The following is a 12,277-nucleotide window of genomic DNA, read 5'->3' as shown; positions in this document are numbered from 1 at the left end:
GATGTCCACAGGTTACCCTTAGGAGGTCTGGGCTCCTACACAGCCAAAGTGTGCATACTCAGTATGCGTACCTGTGTATGGTTCCTTACCTGAAATGAACCCTGTGTGTTTCTTTATTGCTGCCATGATCCAGATGGGTATGTTTCCTATGCTGCATTTGCATCTTCTTTAAGCTACAAAAAGTGTTTACACAGCAAGGATAAGGGAGATTATTTCTGCAGTTTCTATCAGAATTACTTTTATCCCAGAGCAGTGAAAAGAAATCAAGTCCAACAATTCCTATTTTTACCATGTTTGAATTTGAACTAAAGTTTGGATCCCATACTCTTGTAAAATCTTACTCTACTCCCACGTTCTGAGCTGACCCACTTTGCCCCCTCCCCCGCAGTCCGCTTGCAAATTCCAAATCACAGTGTCAGTTGCAAAAAATTAACCGAATTAAAAAAAAAAATCACAAACTTTTTATTCTCCACTTAAGTATCATTCATAACACCAATAAAAGCTACTGGTCTCAAATTGTACTTAGACATTTTAAAGTTACTGTAATGAACAGGTAGTAGATGCCCCATCCCTGAAAACAGTCAAGGTCAGGTTGGATGGGGCTCTGAACAACCTGATCCAGTTGAAGATGTCCCTGATCATTGCAGGGTGGGTTGGACTGGAACTTTAAAGGTCCCTTCCAACCCAAACCATTCTATGATTCTGTAAGTCAGCACTGCTAACAGGACCGGACCCAAATATCCTAAATTCTCAACAGCATTACAAATACTCTTTTACTACCTGCAAAGATTAGGTGGGGGGGGGGGGGGGGCGGTGGTCCAGTAGGCAGGTACCAGCTACTCCAGGGGTGGTGAGAAACACATTGAAAGCATGTGAGATGATTTGATTTTGTAGAAGGAAGAGGGGAACATTTACAATTCCTAAAGCATGATACCCACCAAACTTTACATTTAATTGGAGAAGAAGCACTCCTACTCCATTCCCCATAGACTATTTTCTTTCTCTGTGTTTATCCAGTGTCCTGGTTTCAGCCAGGATAGAGTTAATTGTCTTCCTAGTAGCTTGTACAGTGCTATGTTTTGAGTTCAGTAATGCAAAGAATGTTGATAACACTGATGTTTTCAGTTGTTGCTAAGTAGTATTTAGACTAAAGTCAAGGATTTTTCAGCTTCTCAAGCCCAGCTAGCGAGACAGCTGGAGGGGCACAAGAAGTTGGCACAGGACACAGCCAGGGCACCTGACCCAAAGTGGCCAAAGGGGTATTCCATACCATGTGACGTCATGTCTAGTATATAAACTGGGGGGAGGGGAGGATTGCCGCTTGGGGACTAACTGGGTGTCGGTCGGCGGGTGGTGAGCAATTGCATTGTGCATCGCTTGCATATTCCAATCCTTTTATTATTACTATTGTCATTTTATTAGTGTTACTATTAGCATTATTAGGTTCTTCTTTTCTGTTCTATTAAATTGTTCTTATCTCAACCCATGAGTTTTACTTCTTTTCCCAATTTTGTCCCCCATCCCAATGGGTGGGGAGGGAGTGAGTGAGCGGCTGCATGGTGCTTAGTTGCTGGCTGGGGTTAAACCACAACGTCCAGTTTAGGTATCTTTTTCAGGAGACAGATCATGGGGCTGGTTCTGAATTGTATTGCATCTCTGTCATACTTTATTTTCCTTTCCTCATATACTACAAAGGGAATTAAGGTGTAGGGGGGAGGAACATAGTACATACAAATCAGTACTGCACCTGGTAATTTACTAATCCACAAGTCTAAACATTTACATAGAAACAGGCCAAATAAACTGAATTGTGAGAACCATCTGTAATTCAGCACAACTGTTTTTGTAAGCTTTCCCATGGCTTGCCTTTATAATGCCAATTCATATGCATTAATAAATTAATAAATCTTCACCTTTATAAAAATTTAAAATTCATTCTCTTTGTTGACTGGAATAAAAGTTCAGATTCTTCCTCCAAAATTAAAAGTCTCTTTTTGGGTAGGTGGGGAAACAATGCACTTTATGAATTTGCTGCATTTACTGAGATCTGCTCTGCTAAAAAGTGAATATTGTTTCTGGGCATGAAAATGAATAAATAAATAAATAAAATATATATAATATATACAATATAATATATATATAATAATAACAAATAAATAAATAGAATAAAACAAAATGGTGATCTCTCCTGAAATCAGATGTTTGAAGATATTTTCTTGGGAGGACAAGGACAAACCCACAGATAACAGATTATATACAGGAAGCCTGTGCATTTATTTCAAAATTGGAGATTTTATAAAATAAAGTGGAACTATTCACTAGTAAATACTATTCTTATTACAGCTTAACAGTTTCTAAAAACATTTTCTTTTCTACTGTACCAACTATACAGAAGAATATATTTTTCTCACAAAAATTAGCTTTGAGCAACAAGTGCAAACATTCAATACATACCACTGATTGAAAGCATTCAGAAGAAATGTATTTGAAAGTACACAAAAATGCATCTCCTTCAGAATATCTTTTGATACCACTCAAATCTTCCCAGCATTTGTTGTCATTTAAATAACTATAATTCCTCACCACTTGCCAAAGAGAAACATGTATTTTAAATATTACATTCCTTACTTACAAATTATTTCTTCAGGATAGAAGTCCCTTATTAACTCTTTAGCAAACTAGCGCTTTACAGATTACATTTTAAACTGGAGAACTTTAACAAGAAGGGTAGAACACTTCCTTCAGCTCTTTACACAGCAGAATACAATAGCACAAAGTGGTATGCCTACTAAAATATGTTTTGTTCAAGACAAAAGAAGAAGTTGAATTTTTTTATTACAATAAAAATAAACTTATTTGACTTGTGTAAGTTATTTGGCATTAAAAAATGACTGCATTATTTCTCTCAAAAAATGAGCAGCATATAATTTGAAAGTTATGTGATTTAAATCAGACCAGCCATTTCTAACTAAACAATGGTGATTTTCTGTTACAGTCTAATAATGGCCATGGACCAGGACCTCTGTGTACGAATTGGTCCTTGGACACAGAGCAAATCTATTCCATGAATCAAAGTGATTCCAGGAAGGCCCAGTGAAAGTGATGAAACTACTTTGGGAATAAAGTATTACCTGACCTGAACACAGCAGTGAAGGCCAGGATCTAGCCTTTCTTGGAATGGTAGGTTTTAGTATATCTCGCTGAGGTAAAATTAATTATATTTATTGCCCCTTCTAACCTTTTCATGAAGAAAGAAGTATATTTATCACCAGGGGGCCAATTTTATGTTTCAGAGACATAAACTTTGACATTCCCCTCATGGTGAGAAACTAACACAGTCCTTGTTTTCCAGTATCAGCAGTAGCATTTGCCTGGAAAGGAGTCATCAAAAGTGCCACTGAGGTGGAAGGAATTTTTCCACATCTCATTTAGAGGAGGAAAGAAATACTCTGATGTTCCACAGAAATAGACGTGGCACTTGAGAATAAAACGGTTAATTTTTCACGCTTTGTGAGCTCTAGAGTTGTGCCAAGTGATGGACAGATTAAGCAAGCTATCCCACTCAGAATATGACTTTGCCGTATTATTTAATGTGCATATACCTCCCATCTCTCTGCATGAATAGCTTCACCATCTTAGGGTGGTGTGGGTGGGAATAAGCCATACTGCAAGTCCTGTTTAGATACAAACCTGGAACATGAACAATCATAAGTTGGGCAGCTGTAAATTAGTGTTAGCAGTGGTATGCCGAGGGGAGGAATTTGATGTTACTTACCTGACAAAAAACTGTATGATGTGGAAAGACAAAAACTTAGGGGTTTTTTACCTCCATTCAGATCCACTACCTATTAGCTCAATGGAGAACAGCAGGCAACCTATTGTCAGGGTAAGAGCTTTCTGCTGTAGCAGTCTGGGAACTTTCATGGCCACATTCCAGCCTGTAACCTCACCCTCATCTTCCAACCATTCATTCCCCTCCGCTGTTCTCTTAATCAAAAATGGAAGTGGATGTTAACTTTCTAAAAAGAGAGAGGATTGATCCTGCAGAATTTAGGCAAACAAAAGGTACACATACAGTGGGGTTAACTGAAGTTGGTGGCATTGTTTGTGTACATTGGATTTGAGGGGATCCAGCGCTAAGGGCAATGCATAGGCTTCAGCTACTTCCTGGCCTATGTGATTAATGTTGATTTAAGTCCCCTCAGGGCCAGATCCTGTAGTGTGTGCTTAGCACACAGATGCAACACATTGACTTCCACAGAAGTAGAGGAACTGAACACATCACTGGATGCATTCAAGTTTGCGCTTGGCAAGAAGGGACTCCAAGTACTTAAAGCTAGCATAAGTGATAATGCACTATTATAACTATTATCTTGTTGGATGGCTGAATACGATACCGCATACACTGACAAATTAATCTTCTAAAGGTCTGATTCTGTGGGGATTGGTGCAGAAAACCCTAAAAAAACCCGCTGGGTATTGCATGGTACCCCCATGAACTCAATGGAGCACTACTTGGATAAAGAAGTTACAGTCCTACTGAGCTGGAGTAAACTGACAGTCTCCAGAAGATGTAGAGGATTTAAGTGTGTTTAGACACCAAGTATCAACATGTAGAAATTTCAGCCTCAGAAGTTTTAATGGAAGAAAGTAGCTTAATCACTCAGTATATTTTGCAACTTTAGTTGAAAGTTTAACATCACAAAACGACATACTGCTATGCAGCTTTAAGAATCACACAACTGTATTCAATCATTTCCCATGTTTTTCAAGTCTACTGTTCATTAAAAACTTTTTGCCTGTTTGCAGTTTCCAGTTTTCAAATGGATGACACAACCGATGCATAGCTTAATGTTCATTCTCATGAGTCATAATTAATAAATAATCATCTCACATACATAGAATTTTACAGGTACTCTTAAAATGGGTTTACAGTTCTATTAAATATATAGATAAAATAATCACTGCTATATAAAAAAATCATTTTAAAACAGCTGAACTCTGAAGCTTTGCATAAAATTCTGTAGACACATTCATTACAATCTAGAAACTCAATAAAAAACATTTTAGAGCTCAATCCATCAAAAATATTCATGGCATTGAAAAGTGATTGTCGTTTTTTTACTGTAATCTGTGCTTGCCCTATCTGTGTGCTGATCATTTCCTACAATTTGGCAAAGGCTTTATTCGATTCAGTTTGCAGATTATGTGACTGTTTAACTAATTTCTTCAACTCTAAGACATCTGCCCCATAAATGTTTAGGGGGGGTCCTGTCTTTAATAGCATATCTTTCCTTACACTTTCTATAAAATCACAATGAAACACTTCGCAGTTAAGTTACATGACTACAACAACATTGAACCATCCTATTATAGTTGTCTCTCAGTCTTTAATGGTGCTTCTGTGAACACCAAACATCCTTTACCCAGTGATCCTCAAGCACTTCCTGACACTTACACTTCACCATAGTCTGCTGCCCACACATCTGCTCAACAACAATGGGTTTTAGAAACGGTCTTAACAGACTGGTACCCTTGTGTATCTGAATTCTGCTGCTAAATCAAAATACCAAATGTGGTCAGTTCAAGCTTAGCATTTTTCAAAAACTCGGGCAAAAATTCAGGGAAAACTTCCTGATTCAGACAGTGCACATATCTGTTGGAAAATGGATAGATGATAGATTGCCCACCAGCCTTAAAAACCTCTGCTACCTCAAGCCAGTCCTCTGGCCAGCAAATTGAAACAGGCTTTGCCACAGTGAATGCTTCACAATCAGGCTTTTAGACTAAGCTCAGAATAGGACACAAAGTCTAACAACAAGCAATGTTTTCAGAATAGGGCACTTGCACTGAGGGATTGGATCTTGCACTGTGGAAGAAGAGATGCAGGCTTACAAGTCAATTTAAGTGGGGGAAGCTGCTGCTTATGCAGATGTCATTTTTTGCACTTCCAAGTAATGGCAAAACTCCTGAAGAGTTCAGTCTCTTTTCATGCAAAGTTGACTATACCAGTATAATCACTCTTAACTTTTTACCCTGGATCTTCTTACCCATGGAACGGCTGAGTAAGGTAGACTGCTTCTGTTATAGCAAAACCACAACCAAACCAACCCGACTCTGGAAAGCAACTTACTACCAAGTATCATGGACTAATTTAGTATTTTTTTCATCTATTTTGCATAGAAGAAACAATCTCCATCTCCTAATGGGATAGGCTGGAAAGCGTACATCAGTTTAAACATTGGGTGAGATGATCAAGACAAGCGCTGGCTGCTGTCTGACATTTAAATTGCTCATTTCACTGTTTCAGTCACTGTTCATCAGTGGGAGGCAAGAAAGAAACCCCTGGGTTTTCTCCCTCTTGAAAGAAAATACTATGTAATGAAGTTGTCAGCATCAGTGCATTCCTATTCACTTTTCCATTCTTTATGGGTGTCAGTTGTTTAGATGAGATATCCAAAGACCTCCTCATTCTGATTAATTTTCTTAGGAAGAAGGAGAGAAGACAAAAGGGAGCTTACTTTACTTGATTGAACTTTGATAGCTGTAAAGTTCTATGAAGAGACTGTAATCCAACTCCAGATAATCTCTGCTGAAGACTAAGAAACATGGAAGAACCAGAGAGTAAGACAGAAAGGCTCAGAAAAAGTTGTCATAAACCAAAGGAGCCTATGAAGAGTGGCACATAATGAAGAGCTGTTAACACTTTCATTCCAAACTGATGTACATTGCTACTTGCTGCTATTAAATAGCTGCCATACCCCAGCCTGGTATTCACTGGTTTTCAGGATAAGGATATAAAGCTTCTTGTATTAAGTTTTATGCTTTCAGAGAAAAAGCACTAGCCCTCCAATGATATATTTTAGCCTACTTCAAGGAAGCATCTTCAAAAACTCTAATACAGGTTTTCTTTTGGAAGAAAGTATCCTTGTCTTCACCAACAAGCACAAACAGGTTCATGCATCACAAAATCAGATGACTGAACATGTTGAACATTTTCATCAGCAAGATGAAAGACTATTTTTTTTACTTAGGTTGATTTACACTGAATTAAGTTGGGCAGTTTGGATCTGTTCCTAACCAAGCACAAAGGATCTTATTTTTAGGTTCATGGGGTGAATCCAGCTCTAGTCAACGGTGACAGGACAGAATAGGAAAGATTTCAGCTTTCTGTTGACTGAAAGAGGTTCAGAGTTTTATCTTCAGTGTTTAAGATCTCCTGCTGTGCATTGCTGCTATTAAATTCTAACTGCAGCTCGGAAGAAAAATCCCAGGGAAACAAAATACTTACCAAAAAGAATGAAGTGTGATGGACGGTTAGGATTACCCCAGCAGATAACATGACTACAAACTGGTTTTAAATACCTGCAAATAAATTGCTGTATATTCTGATGTGTCCTGATCCCAGGTACTATTAGTTCAGCTGAAAACTAACCCAGGGCAGAGATACACCTTATGCTAAAACAAAATACGTAAAACTTATAGCCATATGTTGTAACTTTCACTCAATGTAAATTATGAAACCCTGATTTTATGAAGCACATTGCAGTCAACCTTATGAATTTTCAGGTGGAAGCAACAACACGACATAATCACATAAAGCATACTATGAAACTAAAAATATGCTGATGAAAAACAGTGACTAAAAGTCACACAGAGAAAAGTTACTGCTATTAAATTGAAGACTTCTCTTTTGTCCTGTAATGCACAGGTACGCCTTCTCTGGCAAAAATCCTAAATCAAATATCCTAAAGTGATCACTGAGGTGGACAAAAATTACAAGATGCAGAAGTGGCTCAACTGTGTCTATGGACAAGTCAGAAGAGTCTCTTCAGTTGCACTAGAAAGTCAATACCAGCTCTCAACATTTCTCTGTATTTAGTTTTACATCTGTCATTTCTTTGTCTGTTGATTTGGGCACTTGAAGGATATTTCTAGTCCTTTTACCATGCACTTATGTCTTAACAGTAGCCTCAGCAAATTAGGTTACCTATTATTTTTTGTATCTTCAAAAAAGAGAAATCTTCACATGATCTGGTAATTAAAAGCAGCAGAGAAAAGGAAGCAGAAGCAGCCTCAGAAGCAGAGAGGTACTTTTAAAAAAAAAAACAAACCCAAAACCATGGTATCTATTCCTGATAAAATTATTAAGCCTCTTGAACATCTTTTCAAAGATGGCCACCATCAGTAATGTACAAAAAGTGTATTTCTTCAGGTATTCTCTACAGAAGTTCCTGGGCTAAGATTTCCTGTATCATCCCTCCTAAGAAAGAGCTAGCATGTATGTTCTTCACACTTCTCCACACCCAATTTATTCCTGTGAATTAAACATAACAAAAGGTGCAGGATAAAAATTAATTTAAATCCTAAAAAACCAAACTCCCCTACCCAAATAAACCCTCAACTTGATTTTGTTGCTCCACTGGATTGCCATTGGAATTGTAATCAATTCCTGGGGTCACTGTGTTCTACCACCTGCAGCTCTGCTCTGTCTCCAGCTCTCTCGAATTGCATGGAAAACATGAAAAAGCATTTCTAGCTTTGCCCTTGCAGGTGGACCAGATTCATGGGCAAGTCACCACCACCCCTCTTCCACAGCTGTCAGGCCCTACGTAAGTAAATGAAGCCAGAAGAATCATTTTTGAAGACCAGAGCTCTGAATTGTTCATATTTCTACTGATAATTATCTGGTTTTATTTAGCATCTTATAAAGCAAGGCACAAATGTACAAAATCGCGTCTACTAAATCAGGTCCTTTTTATATATATACACACAGTTATTGTAATATAAAATGTGCTTAGACACTGTCATAGCACAACAGTAGAGGAATTGAGGACAACCTGATAATAAACACAAATACCAGGTCCTACATTTCTGTTTGTGCTTCACCTGAAGGAACATATTCATATGCAGATACACAAAGCAATCCAACCACCGTCCTTAATTTTTCCACACCTCACAGAGATCAAACTTTGTTGCTAAGAAGCTGTGGAAGGAGTAAAAGGCAGTAGACCAGCACCCAGAAGAAAATGATGAAGTAGAATAGCTCTGGCTGCTCAACAATCGTAATCTCATGAGTTGGTGCTGGAGTCTCACTTGCTTCCAAGTCCTTTTTCTTCCTGAAAACAGGAGAGAATTTGATAAGAGGCAGGAAAAAGAAGAAGAAACCCTCACTGTTAATATTTACTGTAAAGATCAGAGGGCAGACTAAAAGACAGCAGTTTAATGAACCATTTCAATATAGTCAGTTGGAGTGCAAGTTAGACTAGGAGGTGCATAATGGGCTGTAACACTGTGTTCCCCCGGGGAGCAAATGTACATAGCAATTAATCCTCCGAAAACTCCGGACAAATTCTCAGGTAGTTTAAATACATGCCATTACAGTACAGTCCTTTGATGTAAGGTGATTTCCATCAGTCAAAAAGATGCCCTTTTATATTCAGAACAGTAAACATAACTCTGGGCAACACATATGACACTTCCACAATTTTACTTGACTTGTATCTGACTTGATATACTTTCACCAAATCATCAACTTTCAGAGCTGCTCATGTCAGACACCAGAAGATTAAACAGAATTAAATAGAAACAGATTAAACAGAAAAAGCCCAAGACTTCCAGAAACCAACTAGCAGTTGGGGTTTTCTAGAACAACTCCAAAATTCCAACTTTCCAAAATTCCAGCTCATAAGGTTCATAAGGGCAAAGCCTGATGGACTTTGCCAGCACCACTGAGCTCTGACAAAGACAAGAAAAGGTCTTATTTAAAAAGGTACGAGATGGTACACTCATTTTATAATTTTATAATACTACATGAATCACCTTCTGGTAGACCTTTTTTTAATCCACTTTTGGAGAAAACTGGTTTTTGGCCTGTTTTAATGAGTCCTTTTTCTGGCTTGGGGCATCATACTTGCTCAGATATTATACTGGATATATACCTGAGTATTACACAAAACTTGCTCAATATCAGCAGTCTGCAAACAGGCGTAACTGTGACAGGTATTCATGTATTTTTTTCACAGAAGCATAAGTGAGTCCAGGACAGTGGATCCCAATAATATTTTGTGTGTTTTGTGCATTTAAATGCAACCATCATTTTAACTAGAAGTTCTGGGAGGTACTATTCGGTATCAACTGAGAGGGAAAACCTAAAGCAATCCTTGTTTCTAATAGATATGTAGACCTTAATATCAAAGGGATACATACTCTGTGTTCAGGATCCATCACCCTACGTCTAAACTAAACACACATACAAATTATAAAAACGCATGGGTGCTCTAACAGAGGCCAGAACTCCACTGAAGTATCGTCTTTCCCTAGCACTGACCACACTAAACATTGTCTTGACAGTCTTCCAAACCTGGAAAGAGTCATCACTGCCAGAGGGCCTCATATTTGAAGTCCTCCCACTCTTTTCTTGGTCTGAAATATCCACCATGTGGGGAAAGTGCTCACAGTCTTGCTTAGACAGCTGAATCTTTCCTCTCAAGACAAGAAAAAAGCATTTTAGTCAAGGGGGAGATTGAGCAATAAAGAAGTTTTGTATCTTACACCTATGGGAAATATGGACTCCAAGCCGTTACACAAGACATCCAGTCAGTCTCTACCATTATAGTTAATTTTCATTTCCCTTTGTAACATTGTTTGAAGTACCTAGGAGTTATGGATTCTTTGCAAAAGGCTTTATCTGAATAAGAACAACTCACCTGATGATTAATGGATTTTCATCCATATCCGTCATCTTCTGCTCGTTTACACCATAGGTTTCCTTAAACAAACGAGGAATAGATTATGTAAAAAGAATAAAATTCAGCATCTCACAAAGATGGTAATTGTGTGTGTATTTTATGCAGAGTATGTCTAATGTTTGCTCAAATAAAATGAAAGTGTGCTTATAAATTTATTCCCTGCCAGCACATCCACAACTGCAGTCTGGTACACACACAGAAAAGGGAAAAAATTGTGAAATAAGATATTTTTGCTTTCAACTACTTTCATTCAGTTGAATAAAGCTTCCCTCATTCATATATATTTCTAGTGGCTCTGACAGTGTTGCAAAACTAAAGCATGTGTGTGAAATCTCCGTTTCATTCAACATTGGTGGCAGCATTTCTTTAAAGCTCCAAGACAGTCAGAATTTTATTTTGTGCTGAAAAGAGCCATATTCCTATCCTTGCTCAGTGTGCCCAGCTTGTTGATGCTGTCCCTTCCTTCTGACTTAAAAAATAAAAATCCAGAGCTCAGTTGTATAGTGTGCTCTCAAGAAACCAGTGTGAATTACATCTGCCTTGAAGGATGCAGTTTCACATTATAGGGTTAGGTGCTGCCATTGAGATAATATAATACACCGCTGCTATGAAGGACAGGGAAAGAGCCCAATCTTTCATAAAAAGTGCACATCAGGAGACACCCAGCATTTTTGCAGGGCTGTGACCAGGACACCAACATACATACAGAGAATGCACAAACTAAAAGAAACTGGAGCATCAAATAAAGGCAGCTTCAACGAAGCGAAATGTTGCAGCTATACAGTTATGATGAAGTAAGCCTCAAAGTTATAACAGATTTAATTGTAGTATTAGGTGCTCCTTTGTGGGTTTGTTCAAGGTTCAATAAGGTTCAGTTCCATATATTTAGAAGAGTTCAGTAAAGCTTTTAAGCTATGCCTGGTTTTGGTACTAAAATTATTAGAAGTCACAGGGTTTTTGTACTGTCACCGAGCTTTATATATAGAATAGACCCTTTTACAGTATGTGAACTTTTGGAGTTTAAGAGACATAGAAAAACAGCGATAGGTAAATTTCCACATACTTACCTCCTCAGAAGTATTAGGAGATCTTTTTCGGAGATAAATGTTGGAATCACTGTCACTGGTTCTGAAATGTATGTAAAAGCAAAGTTTTTAAATTCATAAAGCTAAGTTTTGTTTTGACTTCAAAGAGAGCCACTGCAATTGCACATGCTAGTTTTAAGCTATGCAAAACCACAAATATGCATTGTTGCATGTATTAGAATATGGACTTGAATTTATCAGTAACTTTATAAAAAATAGCTTTGCGAAAATCTGACCCATGATAAAAAATCCATATGCTCAAATTGGAATCTTTTCTGAAAAATGGTATCTGATAGGGTTTTTGCACCTTTGACATCATTCACATTTAAGTGAGAGTATACCCCAGGTTTTATGGCTATCTATATAAATAAAAAATTGACAGACCTTGCAGGGAGCAGAAAGCTTGAAGGAGACAATGGGTTTTTCTAAGCAAACTCTTTC

The 12,277-nt window shown here is 37.9% G+C and overlaps 1 protein-coding gene across 2 annotated transcripts in view; it reads right to left on the bottom strand.

The window, feature by feature from the left end:
• Positions 1-2,255: 2,255 nt before the first annotated feature.
• Positions 2,256-12,277, bottom strand: part of CLMN (calmin) — an 80,487-nt gene continuing 70,465 nt past the window's right edge. For both annotated transcript variants that reach the window (XM_030041957.2, XM_030041965.2), the window contains exons 11-13: positions 11,819-11,879; positions 10,710-10,771; positions 2,256-9,119 (exon numbers count right to left, since the gene is read on the bottom strand). In XM_030041957.2, the coding sequence (XP_029897817.1) occupies positions 8,966-9,119; positions 10,710-10,771; positions 11,819-11,879 (277 nt within the window). In that variant the 3' untranslated portion in view covers positions 2,256-8,965. The remainder of the gene's footprint in view (positions 9,120-10,709; positions 10,772-11,818; positions 11,880-12,277) is intronic.

The sequence above is a fragment of the Aquila chrysaetos genome, chromosome 2 (genome assembly GCF_900496995.4).
Source record: "Aquila chrysaetos chrysaetos chromosome 2, bAquChr1.4, whole genome shotgun sequence".
NCBI lineage: Eukaryota > Metazoa > Chordata > Aves > Accipitriformes > Accipitridae > Aquila > Aquila chrysaetos.
This window is presented reverse-complemented; position numbering and strand designations above follow the sequence as displayed.